General features: G+C 37.0%; 1 protein-coding gene across 4 annotated transcripts; it reads right to left on the bottom strand.

Annotated features, from left to right (window-relative positions):
* Positions 1 to 190: 190 nt before the first annotated feature.
* On the bottom strand, positions 191 to 9935 carry COX20 (cytochrome c oxidase assembly factor COX20). Of its 4 annotated transcripts, XM_025168825.2 has the most exons (6): positions 9658 to 9935; positions 8294 to 8379; positions 3527 to 3743; positions 3017 to 3128; positions 2319 to 2382; positions 191 to 1433 (listed from the first exon to the last, which is right to left on the bottom strand). In XM_025168825.2, exons 3-6 carry the CDS (start codon positions 3533 to 3535, stop codon positions 1292 to 1294), a joined length of 327 nt encoding a protein of 108 aa, XP_025024593.1. In that variant the 5' UTR covers positions 3536 to 3743; positions 8294 to 8379; positions 9658 to 9935; the 3' UTR covers positions 191 to 1291. The 4 variants fall into 4 exon arrangements, with proteins under 4 accessions (XP_025024593.1, XP_025024594.1, XP_007431675.1 ...); XM_025168826.2 differs by lacking the exon at positions 8294 to 8379; XM_007431613.4 differs by lacking the exon at positions 3527 to 3743 and having other exon boundaries at positions 9658 to 9934.
* Positions 9936 to 19411: the final 9476 nt, after the last annotated feature.

Here is a 19411-nt window from a genome sequence, read left to right as displayed (position 1 = left end):
TCAAGATTTAACCATCAGAGTTTTGGGATATGTAAAAAGAAAGAGTTTATGGTTGCAACTTTGACCACTAGGCAAAGAAACTTGCAAGTTTCTGCTCAATACAGTATTTACTACACCATGATTTCCCAGTGCACTTGGGCAGACTTCATTGATGTTTCCACGCTAAAGGTAAAAAAGCTGCTACATCCAAAAGCATACATGTGTTTATTAACATACTATGTTCTTTACAAATAATTTCTTTATACAGTAATGTGCAATCCACTGAATTCATTAAGATTTTCTCCTAGGCGCACATTTTTTTCAATTAAACGTACAATTATAGAGACAAGCATTTGTTTTCAGGAATGAAATATCCCACAAGATTAGTAGGTCATTACAATACTAAAATCAATATATTCTTGTACATTTTGGAAAAATGTATTTTCAACTACTTGGACCCTTTAAAACAAAGTGCCAATTTTTTAAAAAGTAATTACACACACACACACACCAGCTCGAGGCAAAGTCTGCACTGATTACGACTGAGGGAATGACTGGCCCAAAGTCTTCCAGCTACACTATCCGGCTCTCATAATGGAAATGTTTCAAATAAAAAACATCCATGTACATTACTGTACATAAATCAGGTGACAATTCTTAGAAACTAAAGGCGTTGGACACTGAATGTTATCTGTACTGCAGATGAAAAATTCTAAAAATGGAAAGATGAATTGCAAATGCAGTATAACAATTTGGAAAGAGACTGAAATCTGTGGAGCAAAGATATGATTAACACTGGGAATACAGAATCTGGTAAATATTTTGCATTGTCATCAAACATTCTAGCATCAAAATATATTTGTATTACTTTGTAGCATGAGTTCAGGCAAACAGTGCTACAGTATTTCATTTCCTATTAAAATAGGTGAGTAGCAGGGAAACTGCACTCAGGATGATGTAGTTCTACCTAGCTGAGAGAAACTAAAAGACTAATTTACTTCATTAAAATCAAAGTAAGCACAGCTCCCCTTTAGATTTGGCTATTTTGTACAATGGATAAAGCCTTTCAATGTGCTGGTACTGTATTTCTAATTCATCAGAAAAAGCACTGCTAGAATGCATCATTTTGAAACAAGATTCCTGCCATGCTCCCAAAGCAACCTATTTACATACAAACCAGTAATAAAGTGAGAGTAAAAATAAAGCTACAGACTGAATTTCACAGTAAAAGAAATACTTTATCAGATTACAGTAATGTTCATACTGTAGTTATACATAATCAGTACAAAATATTTTAATAACATTGCCAAAACTAACGGCTTTTTTCATGGTTTGTTTCTGTCTTCGTTGTGGGATCAAACTCAGTACCTTCAAACAGTATCTTGTTTTTTATTGCTTCTTGAATCATACGTTGCTGAAACCTTTGTTTTGCATTATTATATCTACAATAGAACCTTAAGAAAAGAAGCACATGATTATCACTTGCATTATTATTTATTATATTTTGGTTGCTTTATTTCAGCAATTTAAAAAAATAAGAATTTGCAAAAGAAAACAAGACAGAAGAAAAATAAAAACATGCATAATCCCTTTTCCTGCTTCAGAGAATAAGTTCAACTGATGTCAGACTGAACTAACAAGTATACTAAAAATATATATAAATATTCTACATAACATTTTTCTCTGGTAACAAATCTATCCTTTAAACAGAAATATTTTATGGTTATTCATATTTATATATTTCTGTTTCCTGTGTCAGCCCAAAAATGTCAGAGTGCCACAAGCACTTGCTGGGGAAGCTATTTCCAACCCTTGCCCCCATACCCCCACACAAAGAAGCAGAGGAGCGTGCCTAGCCTTTTTTCGTTGCAGTTGCCTTTTCTCCTTTTTTAAAGAAAGGAAACTGGTTGGAAATTTTAAAAGCTTCTTTGTGACTTTATTTATTTAAAAGATTTGCATGGCTGCTGATCTAAAAAAACAACTCTGGGCACCTCACAACAACCAATTTTGGAATCACAAATTGATTCCAATTATGGAATCAAACAAGTTCTATATGGAAATTTTGGAAGAAAATTTGGTCATTGTTACCAGTGAAGACAACTGGGTATGAATTTGGATTGATGCTTAGAAAGTACAACTCTTCCAGGTAATAAGGAAGTCTTACTATAAATGATAATCAGTTAATAAGTAATAAGTCTGATTATTAATAAAAATAGTTGGGCTTTCTATTCTCAGGAATTGCCTAGCATGTTATAGTGGTGGAAAACATGTTTGCATGATTAGAGCATGATCAGTCTTGAAGCAGTAGGCTATCATAATTATTGAATCATCATACACACCAGTATCCTAACGTTGTCACGAAAAAACCTCCTACTCCCAAGTTATAGGCTCGTCTCACTTTGCCTGATGATGAGAAAAGAGACACCTTACTCATACTGAACATGTACTGATGGAGGCAGCAATAGCACAAAAGACAGGAAATTCACAGCAAAACAGAGTCTATTTCAAAGTGCAGTTATTTCTGAAGTTTAAGATAACAATGGATCATTGTTAGAATACTTACTTTAGTTGAATGGGACTCAGTGGAGCTATACATTAAACCAGAGATCATTACTGCAGAAAAGTTATTATTTGGCAAGCACAGAGCATATTAAATTGACAAAGGAGGAACAGAGGAGACACATGCAAACCTGTGCTGAAACAAGGCTCTCTAGTTGTTGGCTGCAACAGACTGGTTGATCACAATGAATTATTCTTTAACTATTGACTTTGCTTCCAAAGTACATTTAGACCTTAGAAGTTTAAAGTTTACTGCCGATATTCAAGGCTTAGGGATAGTTGAGAATATGTATTTTTTGTAGGAAGGAATGCAGAATGACAAAAGCAAGCACTACTTTGAAAGATCTGTCAACTGTGATTATTAAAATGGTGCATAGATGGCAAATGGTAATCTGTGAGAAAGTATGATGGGAAAATGGAAAGATAAAACTTTACACACAAAACTCACATAATTATATGTTAACAGGTCTTTACTTACTAGTTGCCAAAAAGTGTCCAAGCCCTATACCCAGACCACCCAATATTCCATAAAGAAATGACTGTCGAGCACAAGGAATTTTTTGGATCTCCAGCATTTCCTGCAGAAAGGACTGAAAAGAAATTGAATACATCATAGTTAAGATATCCTTGGAGAACACCAAATATGATTTTACAGTTTTAAAATGAACAAGAACAATTTCTCTGAATAATAGTTTAAGATCCAATTTCAAAAAAGGTAATAATCCTTGTTATAGTTAAGCAGAAGAGAGAAATTTAGCAAAAGCTTTTCCACTGAGCCACAAAGACAGGAAAAGCTGAACAGTGTAAAAGTCACATAACTATTGCAACAAGTAAAACTCATTGATCTTGTTATTTGTAGTAGATTTTTCAGAGATTAAAACTGTTACAATATTATGCTGTTATTTTACATTTTTCTGATAGTATCTGGTTCTTTGATGGCATTGCTTGGTCATTATTTATTTGTACCAACAGACAAAAAATACCTCACCTCAGTCATTTGAATAATCAATTAATACTATCTCCAGAATGCAAGGGACTGTGAAAACCATTACTATCGTGCAAAATGGAAATAAAGAAAGAATGAACAATGCTTGACTTTGGACAAAGTATGCTTCCTCTTATTCTGTTGGATTTACAAGTGGTCTCTGATGGCATCAGGTAGATCACATTTCTGAGCTGGACAGCACTATGTTGTATTACTTTTCCTGATGGATAAGATGCAGAAAATGATGTTAGGAGATTGGTCATATCACTCACTGCACCCATTTTGCATGAATGCCCACTGTAAGTTCTCAAAATTCGCAATGTATCACTAACAGATAAAGAATGGGGGACTTATCTGTAACTATTTATCTGTAAATGCCCCAATGCTCTAGCTCATCTGCTCAGCTACTTAATATATAAATTACTTCAGTGAATATAACTGAAGATTGGGGATAAAGTGTCATAAATTGCTGATAACATCGAAATTGCTACTACAACTTAAAGAAATCCATATACATTCTGAATTAGTTTCTGAACAAACAGGCTTACTCTAGTACATGGACTTCACAATTCTAGGAATGGATTGGTAAGTGGTTTACAACTGAGTTGGGGGAGGAAATTTATGGTGACCGCAGTTCCACACTTAACAGGTCAGGATAGTGCAGTATAATATGGCCCTGAATTCCTTTTCCCCCCATCTCATTTGTTTTGGAGGACAACCATGCTTTTAACTACACTAAGGCTAATATTCATTCATTCATTCATTCATTTGTTCGTTCATTCATTCATTCATATAACTGCCCATCTCACCTAAGTGACTCTAAGCAGCTCACAACAGTTGAAAAAAACAAATAGAAAACAGGTTAAAACAAATATACAGACATATAAAAACCATTAACAAAACCAGATTAAAACAAAAAATTAATCATAATCAGTGGCAAAGTCCATCTCTACGTCACATTCAACACACGCATTGTAGAGCTTTCCACTACAGCAGACCCCCAAATGCAATGGCAAAGCCATGTCTTCAGGGCCCTCCTTTTTATATATATATATACATTTTATTAAAGCTTTTAAACAAGAAGATAAAAACTAACACAAACTAATAAAAAGTAAGGAAGAAAAAGGGAAAAGAAAAATTTTAAAAAAAAGCAAAAAGTGCAAGAAAGGAAAAAAAGTTGAGAAAAAATAGAAAAGAAAGAAAAAAGGTATAAAGTGGCTTATGTATTCTTCACAGCAATTATAAGTACAAATATATTTTAAACTCTCTCTCTGAAGTTACATATTACTTTCTCTAATCTAGCCTAATCATCAAAACCATAAATCACAAGTTCATTTTTTTTCATTTTTACGCAAAAAGTCCATAAGAGGCTTCCAGTTACCAATAAATGTACATAATGTCTTTTCTCTAATCAAAGAAATCAATTTATCCATTTCAGCAAAATCTGTCAACTTCACCAACAATTCCTTCATAGTGGGTAGTGTCAAATCTTTCCATCTCTGTGCATCTTCCATGGTGTCTTCAGGCCTTCCTAAAGGCCAGCAGGGTTGGGGCTAATCTAAGGTCCAGGGCAATCATGTTTCAAAAAGTGGGTGCCACAGCAGAAAAGACTCTCTTCCTGGGTGACACTGTTTCGTAGACAGGATCCATAACACGCCTCTTCTGCTGGACCCGATAGGATGGGTAGCCCTATTTTAGGGCTTATACCAGAGTTTTCATGTGTTTCTTACCTCAATATGGTTGCAAAACACAGTGCCAACTTTTGGCAATCATATCATTGATATTCAGTGACACAGCTGTAGAAAGCCACAACACGGGAGCCAAGAACCATATGTGGCCCTATGGCATAAGTTGTCTACCCTTGCCTTAAACCACGGGCTTGTAGTATGGAACTTCTAGAAGCAAGCTTCTTTATAAGTAATAGCAATGATATAAACTTTTATTAACAGCCTTCTCTTCCAGGAAAGGAAATTCTGCCTACTATTACTCATGCCACATAACACCCATATTAGACCACTGTAACATGCTCTAGGTGCCTTTAAAATATTTACAAAACAAGAAATGAGGCAGTGTTCCCAGACTAGTACAGAGTGCTAGTTTTTAAAGCACTATATGGGACTGGATGTCCTAAAGACTTAACTTCTTCCTTATGTTATTTTGAATTTCACTCTATTCTCCCTTTAATGAGTAGCAGATGGTTATGCAAAAAATACTATGTCACTAGTAAACCTACTTCGTAAAGTTCACCACAAAAGGCTTGAAATAGGTTATGATATAACTCTTTCAGAGACTATATTGTCTAGGACTAATACATATTTTGTTTTGTTGCTGACACCCACATTGTCAAAATAAAACAAATGATAAAGATAAGACAAGCTAACTTGGCAGTATCATTAAATAAAGAAATCTGTACTACCGTAAATCACTTTGTGGACCATTAAGTATACAGCAGGGATTGTTTTAAATAAGAGATATCTGGAGATAACTTTTTCAGAAGCTGCTACTACTGACTTGCATATGATCTGTATCAGAATGAATAGAATAAATGAAGGAAAATGGACACAATGAAAGAGAATATGGAAGCTGCTAGGAGTACAGTAAAAGGAACTGCATTACAGATTGCCACAGTAGCATATGAAGTTACACTAATAGGAAGCATCAAAAACAATGCTTGGTACAAAGATGAAGAAACTGTGGATGAGAAAAAATGCATTGCTGTGAGGGAAAATCATTGTACAATGTGTACAGGAAGAAGACAGTTGCAAAGAACATACTCAAGCAGAGTAAGGATTGGCTAAGATTGAAGAAGTGAAGAAAACACAGAGCAATTTTGATGTGGAATGAAAAGGGCTAAATAAGAAACCTCCAGCAGAGAGAACAGAATAAAGAATAGGAGCGATATGATTTGCGAAGAAATTGAAGTGAGTAAATGCTGGAAGAAATTTTTAAAGATTTCTATACGAATGACAGTGATAAGTTGAAGAGTGGAATTGAAACAAATGATGCAAATATTAGTATCTAAGAAAAAAATCATGAAAAGGAAATCATACATGCTGTAAAAATATTGCAAAATGGAAAAGCCCTAAGTGTAAAAAGTATAATTTGAGAGATGTTAAAATAGGGATATGGTTTGCTTATGGAATGGCTACAAGATTTGTTTAATGTGTGTATGAAGGATGGATCTGACAACTGGAAGAATGCTATCACTGTTCCTGTGAACAAAAGAAAAATAGCAAGAGTGAATGCAAAAATTACAGGAAGATTGGGTTATTAAGAGAACTTGGAAGGTATCTGGCAGAATTCTGACTAAAAGTATATGAGAGATGAGTAAAATCTGGGATGTGCAGTGCGACTGCATACCAGGAAGGGAGTGACTACAACCAATTTCTGCTTTTCAGCTAGTCAATAAATGCATGTATGTGAGAAATAAAGTTCATTGTACATTTGTTGATTTAGAGAAAGGTATATATGATAAAGTAAATATCTTTCAGATATGTAGCTAAAGGTTGATTATTGAATGTGAGAAAAGTTGATGGAATAAAGCACGTGTGAGATTAATGGAATGTTTAGCGAATGGTTCAACACTGAGCAGGAATAAGGCAAGAATGTGTGATGTCCCTTGGGTCTTTAATGAATGTATGAATAAATGTATAGGAAATACTTGTAGTAATAGTAGAGGTTTGTTGTCAAAGATATGAACATACATGTACTTCTGTATGCAAATGAGATACCATGTTGTTGGTTGAGAAGCTCAAAGAATCACAGTGAATACTAGATAGATTTTATGATGCCATTAGGAGTATGGATCTGAAACATATTAAAGACCAAGATAAGGAAAATGGAGTGAACATTTAAAAAAAAAAACCTAGAGCAAGAAGATGGATGTGTGTATCTAACAGAATATTCATTAAAGGTTGAAAAATGGATGGAGAAATTTTAAGATGTGCAAATGCTGGTAGAAAGGATATGAGTAGTATAAAATCTGCTTTAAGGAATAAATGTTTGTAGAAAGAAGCATAAATGGCTATATATAAGAGCATGCTTCTTCCCATTTTGTTATATGGAACTGGGAGTTGGATATGTCAGGGGAAACAAAAAGAGCTATGAATAGATTTTAAATAAATATAAATTGAATATAAAAGTGGAGGTTTGATCATACAAAGTAAATGAGAATTGAATTGCAAATGTGTGTGTTTGTGCGTGTGTTTTCTGAAGGAAAAGGGTGAGAAGAAGGGGAAGATGGAGAAAATCATGGTTGGATGGAGTTAATAAGATCTGCAAAAAGAATGAGGCAAAAAGTTTAAAGAACAAAAGGCAACACAGAAAGTGGTATATGGAGATGGAGAAAGCAAAGATTATTTGCAAGGATGGAAAATATGGATTTAAAGAATGGTGTTCAGATACCACAATGTGGAATCAAACTTTGGAATTTGCTACTATAAGATGTGGTGCTGGGCTATAAGCTTTGCTGGCTTCAAAAAAGGTTGGACCAATTAATGCAAGTCATGGAGGTCAACAGCTATTAGTGCTTGATGACAATTTAACTGCCTTTGAAGGCTATCTGCTGGGAAACTAGCGGGGTTCCTTTTGCTGTTAGTTGGCCACTGTGAGAACCGACTACTGGACTAGATGGACCAGGAATCCAATCCAGCATAGCACTGCTTATGTTCTTACGATAAACTAGATGTAGCTATATTTCCTTTTCATATTTCATGCCTTTAATTTGTCTATTTGTTATTTCCTTTCTATACTTTGTATAGCAATTCTTACCCTGTATGGAATATCGTGATAGGTATGTATGTTGTCTGTATTTAGCACTGCTACATGAATATGCCTGTAATACTGTCACCATACATCTGCAAATAAACACATTTGCAAATTTAAATATACATATACATACACATATATACAAACACATACTGTATTAAGAGTGTAAGTGTACATCCTTTCCCAAGAGTGTAAGTGTCCTTTAAAAGCCTGATATCATGTAACAGCAGCCAAGAATTTAAGTTGCCAGAATGTTGAGCACATTACATTCTATAAAAACTTTTTTTTTCTTCCTTGCATTTTTCCTGCATGTGCAGGGTCCACTTTTTTTTTCCAGATCAACTGAATGTTGATCCATTGGTTGCGACAGGAATTGACCGACCAGCTTGTCGCCCAAGCTTGACATTGTGGGCTGAGAGAGAGTGACTGGCCTAGAGTCACCCAGCTGGCTTTCAAGCCTAAGGTGGAACTAGAACTTTGTCTCCTGGTTTTTAGCCTCGTGCCTTAACCACTAGACCAAACTGGCGCTCTCATAAAACTCTCTTCATAACAATCGTTTATTCTTTGGAAAATATATCAAGTACATTTGGACAACATTTAGAGAATGTATAATATCCATTCAATTCTATTTCAGTTTGGGAGATAGCACCTTCCATTAATTAACAGTCATTTCCATTTATGATGTAATTTATAAATGTTACCACTTAAGAGTCCACTAGGCTTAAGTTGGTAGATAAATTGCATAAATGAATATGGAATACAACAAAAATATTAACATGAACTATGCACTATATATTGTCAGTTTTTTAACGTCAGAACAATAAATGGGATCATATCGCACAAGGTGTAGTTACACCTACTACACTTCGTGTATATCAACACATATAAATAATTCAATTAACTAATCCATAACCACATTAAAGTTTGCTGTTTTAAAGACTGCCATTCTTTCATTTTTGCCCTTTCTTACTGCTAGCATAACCCCCGTGTAAAATAATGCTGAGCAGCAGGAATTATGGCTATGATTTTGAAATAGGATCGCCCGGGTGCAATGGCATTTCCAGAAGTACATGTCACGAGCCCAGCGTGGAAGGAAAAAAAGGAGCCTGGCTTTTTAGGCAGATTTGGCAGGATCAAATTCAGTCCAGATCTCCTACATTTAGGTGTCAAAAGGAGGAGACAAGAGGGTCAGGGCTGTTGTGTATCTCTGGCCGGGAGAAGAGGAAGGTTCGCCTATCCTTGACTGCTTGAGGAGCAAAGTGGTTGTTCACGGTTGGAAAGGTGGTACTTCTCGACCAACCGAGCCCCTTGCGCTGGTTTGACGGCAAGCAAGCAAATTTCCTTTAAAGAAGCTTTCGTTTCATTACCTTCTTAGAGTTCTCAGTCTCTTCCTCCGTCGCCATAATCAGACAAGTGCCGAGCTTTTTGCTCCGTCCAGCCTCAGAACTACGACCAGCGAGTCAGAGTGCCGCGATAGGCAGAGAGGCCTTATGCTAAAGACAGCCGCTCTATCCACTCGCCTTTCCCGTCCGCCTTTTTTCTAACTCGGCCTCTCCTTTATCTCTATGGTGTTGGGAGAGAGAACTGACGCCATTTTAGGTCTGGAGACTGCGAACAGGAATCCTTTGTTCAGTGAGATGGGTCACGGAGCAGCGCGCGCGTCATCTGCATGCACGCGCGCGCGCACCCCCCTTTCCTGTTCCCGTCTCTGACTGCTTACGGAGGAGCTGGGAGAGGGCGGGAAAAAGGCGATATAGGAAATGGGAGAGGAGCGGGGGTGGAAGTTGAGCATGAGGCACATTTGGGGGGGGGGGGGGAAGCGTTATATGCCCGTAGAATAAATCCTCTTGAGCTCATTGAGACGTACTGTACTGCTGAATGTGTACTCCGTGTTCTCGTATGCATCTACAGGAGAACAGTTTTCGCAGCACAGCGGGCGAATATATATTTTTCGAAAGCTACGATTAGAAAAAATCTTAATAGTGCAGACATTTGAGGACTGGATTTTATCTTGCAGAGTGATGGTTTTAAACATTTGAATACCCTAATCTGGAGCTGCACCGATGCACACATTACTGGGCATGGTGTTTATGTTTTCCAAAGTAATGCTTGTCATATGCTTAGTTACAACTTCATAATCCCATGCTGGTTAAATCTTTGAAATTAAAAACACCTGGAAGGCCCCTGGTCACCTACACTATTAGAGTACTAGAGAAGCCATAACTAACACAGTTGTCTCTAGGCATGATTGACTGTGTCTCCCAATAAATCTTTCTGGCTTGAAAATTGGAGTTGTAGTCCAGTATATCTAGAGGGTATCAGATTAGGGAAGGCTGGATTAGAATATAGGATGAGCCATATTCATAATCCTATCACTGCCTCACAATTTAGCCTACCTCACAGGTTACTTGTGAAGACAAAATGGAGAAACATACCAGTACACTATGGCACTTTAAAATTCTTGGGAGAAAGGTATGTTGTCTCTGTGTATTACAATATTTTTTAAAAAGTTATGTGGAGATAATTGAAATCTTTTGGGAAGAGGAACTTTGAAAGGGTTCACAAATGTTCAACACTTTTTTATATCCAAATATTGGTAAACACATTGCAATTTAAACATCTATAGTAAGACCATGTTCATTATGACTAGACAAAATGTCACAAAATAGCAAATAAACTTTCATATGATCGAGGCACTACAAATAAGTTGGGAGAAGATGGAGGAGAGAAGTTGTCTTATACTGCAAACCTGTATGTATGTCTATTTAGAAACAAGACCATGGGCTTATTTTATTTATTTAAATTTATTGGCCGCCCAACTCCAGTAGACTTTGGGTAGTGCACAAAACTAAAAAAGACATAAAAACTGCTAAAAATATTAAATCAACAGGCAGCCTGGACTAAAATGCCCTAATAACAAAATACAGAAAACAAAAAGGGCCATTAAACAAATAAACATCAAACTCAGGCCTGGGACCAAAGCCAGATTTTCAAAGCTTTCCAGAACCCTACTGCTTGATCAATGGATGTAAGTTTTTTTTATATTCACATGCAGAAAGTTCATATTTAAAAAGCATATTTTTCAACTCTTAATGAAGACAGAATGTAGAGTAGGAAGCTAGAGTGATGTAAGAGAAATCACACTCACATAAAAAGATCAGAGTTTAGACTAAAGAATATGCTTTTTATCATAAAAAGAACACAGTTATTGGGTACATTAAAAATAACCAAGCATGAAAGATATTGATTAGACATACAGTATTCAATTTGGAGCAGCAATTTTTGGTTAGCTCAAAGGAAAGATGGTAAAAAGAGAAACAGAATACTACATAAGAATGGAGAAAAGGAAGAGGAGTACTGGCTGTAATAATTTACTTCAGCAGTTGTTACTATCGTTGATATATAAAAACACAAAATCCAACATTGCTATGGAGTATACTTCCTCATCAGCAAAGAACTTACACAAGATTACATATGGTGAGTAGAATTAACTTGGAGCAGAATAAGCAGTATTCCATTCTTCTGTGGTGTGAAAAAAAAAAGTATGTATAGTGTACTGCAATGGAAGTAATGCGTGACTTGGAAGAGCTTTCTTCCAAGGAACTCTGAAGTTTACAGTACATCGTGGTGTAAATGGACTTGTCACAATAGGTCACAGCATCTAGCTGACTTTCACTGAAATTAAAAAAAGCTAAGCCAGGTCAGACTCTCCCATGGATGGAAGACCACTGGGAAATTGCAGAGCTGTAGACTAAACTAATAAATCCAAAACATGTCCCATAAGAAGGCAGTAGCAAATCTTTTCCATATTGTTGCTATGAAACAACATAGAGGTGTACATATAGTAATCAAGAGTCAAATTCAGCTTGCGGGAGACTATAGTGGACATAACATTATTTTTAAATTTTCTGTATAGGCTGTTTACATTTCTTTTCCTTATAATTATGTGAGATAATAAACCAATATTAGGCTATCTATGAACTATTTCAAGAGATTTTCTTGTATTGAATACTCTTTACTATTTTGAATGACTTATTTTGAAAAGAGGGACATGTATTGATATAATTTATTTTGTTTATCACATTTATATCCTGCCACAATCCAAGGACTCTTGGTGACTTTTATGGTATGAAGAATTAATTGAAAACATCTATACTATATTAAATGTAAAAAATAGGTCTAAATCATAAACCATTTCATAAACCATAAATCATTTCAACAACAATCACAAAAATAAATAAGTGTGGGACCACAAGGAGCTTCTTTCTGTATGTGTATGTTTGTATGCGTGTGTATGTATGTATATGTATATGGGTGTGTATATATATATATATATGTGTGTGTGTGTGTGTATGGTAGCTTGGGCTGATTCAGGTTGGAGCAGTCAGTCCTTTAGGTACCCAAATGCCACACCATGAAGGGCTTTATAGATCCAAATGTAGACTAAAATGCAATAGTGTAACTGGTGATAATGAGGTTGTGAGTTAGTGTAACCAGGTTCTCCTGCATGAAGTAAGGCCACAATTGGCACATCAACCAAAGCTGGGCAAAAGTCCCTCTACCATGGCTTCCATCTACTGCTTGAGCAAGAGCTGTGAACCCAGAAGAACCCCCTGCAAACCTGCTCTTCAAAGGTAGTGGAAACCCATCCAGAGATGACTAGTGTTGATAGACAACCACAATGAACGAATGGTGACTACATCTTGCTTGGTTCAACTTCAGTCTGCCTTCAGCCTCCAAACACCAGGATAAGATGCTGATGGCATTACCCCTACAGCTTCTTCAGGTAGTGATGTGACATTGGATATAATTAATTAAAATACACATATGATAAAATGTTACAGGCAAATATCTTGATTATAACATTTTATACATACCTTGTACAAAGTTACAGAAAATTAATGAAAATAGCTGTCTGATACGAATTCCTGACATTTGTAGGAAGACTATATAATTCATTAAAAGATATAGGTCCATCTGCCATCTGGTGGTTGTATATAAAGTTGCCTTTGCTTCTAAGAAAATAAAATTTGCCCGTTTATATTACTAAGAATGCAGTATTACATGTTCTTTAATACTTAAAAGTACATATTTTCTTTGTATAGATAGAGTGGGGAATGGGAAGAAGTAGATAAAGTAATTGTGTATTATTTGAAGAGGAAATTAAGGAAAATTGAGCTCACTCTACAATTAATCTCTTAGTTATTGTTACTACTAATAATCACAATAAATGATAATTGTTTCTATAAAAACTTATCATTGTTATGTCTTCAAATAGGTGCTGTGTAGTAATGAAGTAAAACAAGCAGTGACTTACAAACTAATCAAAGACAATGAGAAAAGAGATGAGATACAAAAGGAGAAGGAAAACAAGATAGAGATTAGAAGGGTGAAGCATAGCTGGAGAACCCATATTACAGATTTAGTCAATTTACAGTATTTTTTTTAAAAAGGGAATGACTGACTCAACTTAAAAATGTTTTGCTGGGTTAGGCAATCCATTCTCTTCCCAACAATAGTCACCTGACTATTTTTGCAAGCACAAAAAACCTGGATATGACACTAGTTGTAAGTTATATCTAGTTGTTTGTCATAGACACCTGGTATTCAAAGATGAATGGCCTCAAAATGAATACTGTACTGTACTTAAATATGATAGCTTACATATATCAGTTCAAGTAGTAGCTGAAAATGTACTGAATAATATAAATAGCTTAAAGACATGCACTCATATTAAAGTATTGTTTTATTTTTAAAAAAATCACAATGTGTATAACACATTAAAGTAGAAAGGAAAGCAGAATATCAGATAACTTGTACTATCTCATGAGAAACATCAAATAAATCTAGTGGAATCAGTTCCTGATCTTCATCAATTGTTTGTTTATGTCTGATCCTCCAGGAGCTCAGCTTCTTAAACAGTCCCAAGAAATATGCAATTTTGCCTTTCTTTCTTTCTTTCTTAGCTTTATTTCCAAGTTTGTTTTTCATAGTCTTGTACTTCCCATGCTGTTTTTTACTTCTAAATAATGATTTTAAATGCCCGTAGCTGCAAGTATTGGTGATTTTTTTAGTTTCCATTTTTGCTCTTTGCATTTTTGTTTCGATGTTTAGGAAAGCCATAAATCTGTCATTCAGTTTCTTGACATTTGCTGTTAATTGAGGTAGTTTTTCTGACAATTCTAGTATACTCAGATTAACAAATTCAGTCATCCTTCAAAGGGCCTTTCTAGATGTTTATGGCTTTCAAGCTGTAAGAACAAGAAAATATTATTAATACTAATCAGTAAAAACCTTAATACTTAGACATTGTTAAAACTTACTAACCTTGCTTCTGTAATGAATTTGGCAGATATCCACAGATCAAGACATTGCGTACACACATACACATGGCTTCAGTGAAATTCTTCTAAGGAGTAGTAGTATTCTGTTTCTATGGAAGCAGATGACATCACTATTGGTTGAGTTACTTCATATGTCAGTACAGAAATGAAAAGACATATTGTGTATGCAGTTCTACTTCAAGAAAGGAATATTCATTATGTAGTAAGATAAGAAATAAACTACAAGGTTACTTGAATATGTGAGATTTTATGTATTTAGAAACACAGACCTTAGAATGCTAACCCAGTTAGGATGCTCTGGCTTCATAGACATTAGGGCAGTGCACACTTCTAAAATGATTTAGATGTACTTCATGTCTCTTATGAGTATAAGAGCTCTCTGCTAAATATATACATCTTTTTTTCAGGTTTTCCAGAGCCCGAAAAAATGCCTTTTTAATGTGGCTTTTAAAGATTAAGAACTTTTTTAAGGTTATGTGGTAGTCTGAAAAAGATGTACTTCTTTAGTAGGGGAGGCATGCTGTGTTTATGGAAGGTCTGAAGCGCTTCTGAATCATTTTTGAAGTATGTAGAATCATGCCAAATGAGCTGGATTATGCTTTAAATATGTAAATCTGTAGGTAAAAGTTCCATTGTAATCTTTTATAGTACATATGTACTATAAATTATTTTCATACAGAATTTGTTTTAATTGTTCAAAGTGCTTCTCAATGTGATTATTTATCACTTCTGGTGTTTGGAAGAACAGCCAATATTGGAACATTTGGAATTAGGCCAATCCTAATGAGTCAAAGGTGCCTGCAAGGGGTCAAGGGAAAATAAATGACAAAAACTGTGTCATGCTGCAAGCTCTGCTTTTTTTAGTACATGCATCATGTTGCATGCATGTATGAAAGGGGAAGACTTTGTGTCATGATTGCATGAGGCTGCTTTCATGAGTTTGACAAAAGGATCAGATCCTGCAGATGCCTCTGCCAACAAGGGACAATTTTTCTCTACCTCTTTCCCCCTTTTTATTGTCAATCAGTTTCATATAAATTTTGATCACACTTTACTGTAATTATACAAACTGTCCTTGACTCCTGTTGAAATAAAGTCATTTCAAGGTCAGAACAGCAAACTATCAGAAACCCTGAGGGTAAAAAAACAGGATCCCTGTTACAACAGCAAGAGTTATACAAACATAGAATCTTCATTGTCTATGAGAGAAAGTGGCTAGAGTATCCACTCCCTACAACCCTCATTGATAATCAAAGACTGGGTACCTGAAAAACTCCACACTCAACTGGGTATTTGCTGGTAGGGCTCATATTTGATGGCCTTGCACAGATGCAACTTCTAATTATCTTAGGTCTTTAATCTGGAGATTTTAGAGTTTGTCTAGCATTTCACTTTAACTGAATAGAACGGCACCCTAAGATCTCTAAATTAATTCAGCAAAGTCATGAAAACTCCCTTGTCAAGTAACATCAACATCACCTAAGTTGCTTTTAGCCACCATCTGTGAAAGCTAATTAGTGTAATTTGTATACTATATGTGTGCTTATGACATAGATTTAAGAAATGTCTTTCTACCTGATGGTGTCGTGCATATTATAAATGTAATAATTACTGTATAAAAGTATGGTGAATGAAATATTAATACAGACTGTCAACTGTACCTATAACAAATGTTAGTCATGCTGGAATGTAAAGGATGCATAGTGACATATTTCCACAATTAAATTGTGCATGACAGTGGATGCCCATTCATTACTTGATGAAATACCAAGTGCTGGTTATTATCTTTAAAAACCTGTATAGGTTGAATCTAGGCTATTTGAGAGAAAGCCTTTCAGTGGGAGCCTCCACATCACTGAGATCATCTGAGGATTGGCTACAGTTGCTCCAAGCTTATCTCATGGTGATGGTGGTGGGTGGTAGGGGTGGAATCAACCCTCCTTTGTGCTTTGGTTCTTTGGAATATGCTCCAAGTTGAAAAGGTTGTTTATTGGCTATTTAAAACACATCTCCCTTTAAAAGAGTTTTCATTGTTCTTTAACATCTGTGTTTGGTTTTATGTCTTACTGTAGACCACCAAGAGTTAGTCTGGTAAGCAGGCCTAATAAATAGCTTCCATAGTGGCTCACAGTGAGCACAAACCTAGTGTTGAGAGTAAGGGAAGTGACCTCTTGACAGAAATATGCAAGAACCATTACCTAGGCAAAGAGGGCTGAAACATTCTTTAAGCCCTGGGAAACTAGATAATATTCAGAAGCAGTTCAGACAAATGCCTCCCTGATTCACTGGGGTATAAAAAGAGAAGTACAGCACAATCAGATTTGCAAGGTTCTCTTGTTATATCCTATCTCAATAAAGTAGTTCTATTAATAGTTCTAGTCTTCCTGTGGAGTTGATTGTCTGGTCTACCTAGTGGTGCTGACACCTACATAGCATCATATAGACAGCTAATTAAATGCTGATAACCAGTGCCAAAGGGTTATTGAGAGCCAGCCAGCCTGCCTGCCTGCGATTTATAGAGCCATCCATCTCACAGCAGTGACTCTGGGCAGTGTACAAAGATTAAAAATGCAACAAGGTATAACCCATGATGCCCTAGTTAAAACCCCCCACCCCCCAAAAGCAGAGCTTGCCTAACCTCCTGGCCCAAATCCCTTGGGGAACAGCCAGGTCTTCAGAGCCTTACAAAAGGCTAACAGAGTCAGGGCCTTCTGGATCTTGGGAGGGGGGAATGCTGTTCCAGCAGGCAGGCACAGCCACAGAGGAGGCACAACTTTGGAGTCCAGCAAGATGGCATTGTTGGATGGAAGGGACCCAGAGCATAGCCTCCCTGCTAGATCTGGTCAGGTGAGCAGAAACAATGGGGGACAGGCTGTGGAATCAAAAACGCAGGACACAAATGCAAAATAATCAAGGCTTCACTGCAGTGTTTATTAGATAGTATGTACTGGAGGGGGACCCCACCAAAGGTTAGTGGGAGACACTCCCCTGTAGGCAAAATGGATGCCCTGATATTTATACAGTTCTACAAGAAGGGGAAGGGGAAAAGAATGCATATGCATACATATTCATATGATGATGCAGGCATACCACCTAAATAAGCAATACTTCTCAAGTTACTTTCTGCCTCTCTGTTATCTGCTATCTACAAGGACAACTGCTATCTACTAGGAAGAAGAAAAGAAGAAACTAATTAGTTCAAGGTGCCAAGTGCCAGGAAGAAGGAATCCTCCCTTAAGTTGCTATGGGGATATTTGTGATAAGGAGTTTACAATCAGCTTAGTTCACACCAGCTTCAAAGGTACCAGCTTCAAAGGCGCTGCACATTCCTTTATGTTTCAATTTTATTAAGGTGATCCTGAGACCTCTAAAAATTTGCTTTCACCCAAAAGCTTGCTTCTTTCACCCAAATGTATATTTTCCTCATAAGGCGGTCCTGCAAATAGCCTGATCATACACCATATAGGACTGTATAGATGGTAGCCAGCATCTTGAATTGGACCCAGGAGCCTGAGTGCCAATGCAGCTTGTGGAGCAGTGGTGTTATATGAGCATATCGAGAGACACCAAAACTGCTGGCACTGCTGCATTATGAACCAGCTATAGCTTCTGAATGCTCTTCAAGAGCAGCACCAAGTAGAGGCTGTTACAGTAATCCAGGTGAAGTGACTAAAGCGTGAGTCATTGTGAGCAAGGCCTCCTGGTCCAGGAATGAGTGCAGTTGGTGACTGCAGACCCCACTAGCCATGGCTGTCATCTGCTCTTTGAGCAGGAGCCATGAATCCAGGAGGACCCCCAAATTATACATCAGCTCTACCTGAGGAAGTGCACCCCCAGATAGAGTTAAAGATGGATGGTCTCCAGAATCAAGGGGCCTTAAAACTAACAGCCACTCAGTCTTGCCAGGGTTGATCTGAAGCCTGTTCTCCCTCATCCAGCCTCTAGGCACCGGGAAAGGTCCTTGGTGGCATTTGTTGGTGGATGCAGGGCAAAGATGGACAGCTGAGTATCATCAGCATACTGATGATACTACACCTGTGACAGTAGATGAACTCCCCCCCCCCCCCGCATCTGCATGTAGATGTTAAATAGAAGCAGGGAGGGCGTGAAATCCTAAGGCACACCACAAAGCAAGGGCCTCTGGCTCAACCTCTTCCCCTCCCTCAACACCAGTTGGAACTGGCCCCAAAGAAAGGAGAACCACTATAACTTGGTGTCTCTCATTCCTAAGCCAGGCCAGAAGGATACCACAATTGATGGTATCGAAGGCTGCTGAGAAATCAAAGAGGGCCAGGATGGATACACTATCCCCATCCTGAGCCCACCAAAGGGCTCAAGCATGATCAATGCCATCTCAGTACCATGGCCAGGCCTGAATCCTGAAAGGGTCAATCTGCTTCTTCCATGGCCCTCTGGAGTTGTAAGCCAACCACCTTCTTCCCCAACAATCTTCCCCAAAAATGGAAGGTAGGAGACTGGACAGCAATGGTCCAGATCTGTTGGGTCCTGGGATGGCTTGTTAACTATCTTTCTTTAGTAACTTAATTTTCTGTCTCCAGATGGTGAAAATGTTATCTACTTGAATATAGTTTCACAGGGGCTCTGTAAGCCTCCATGTCCAGAACTAACCATCAATTACCTATTCCCTCTTACTTCCTTTTCTCATTGAGGCATACTTAATAATGGTTGAAAATAATTTCTGGAAGAGGTTGAATTCTGCTGTATTGATGCTTTCTCCTGCTTAGCCCTATGGAAAGTATTTAAGACTATTGTGGTT

Source organism: Python bivittatus, unplaced genomic scaffold (genome assembly GCF_059951505.1).
Source record: "Python bivittatus isolate LINGU-HERP-01145 unplaced genomic scaffold, Pbiv_v1 ctg000020_np1212, whole genome shotgun sequence".
NCBI classification, from domain to species: domain Eukaryota; kingdom Metazoa; phylum Chordata; class Lepidosauria; order Squamata; family Pythonidae; genus Python; species Python bivittatus.
The sequence above is the reverse complement of the archived record's forward strand: the minus strand, read 5'-3'. Positions and strand labels throughout refer to the sequence as shown.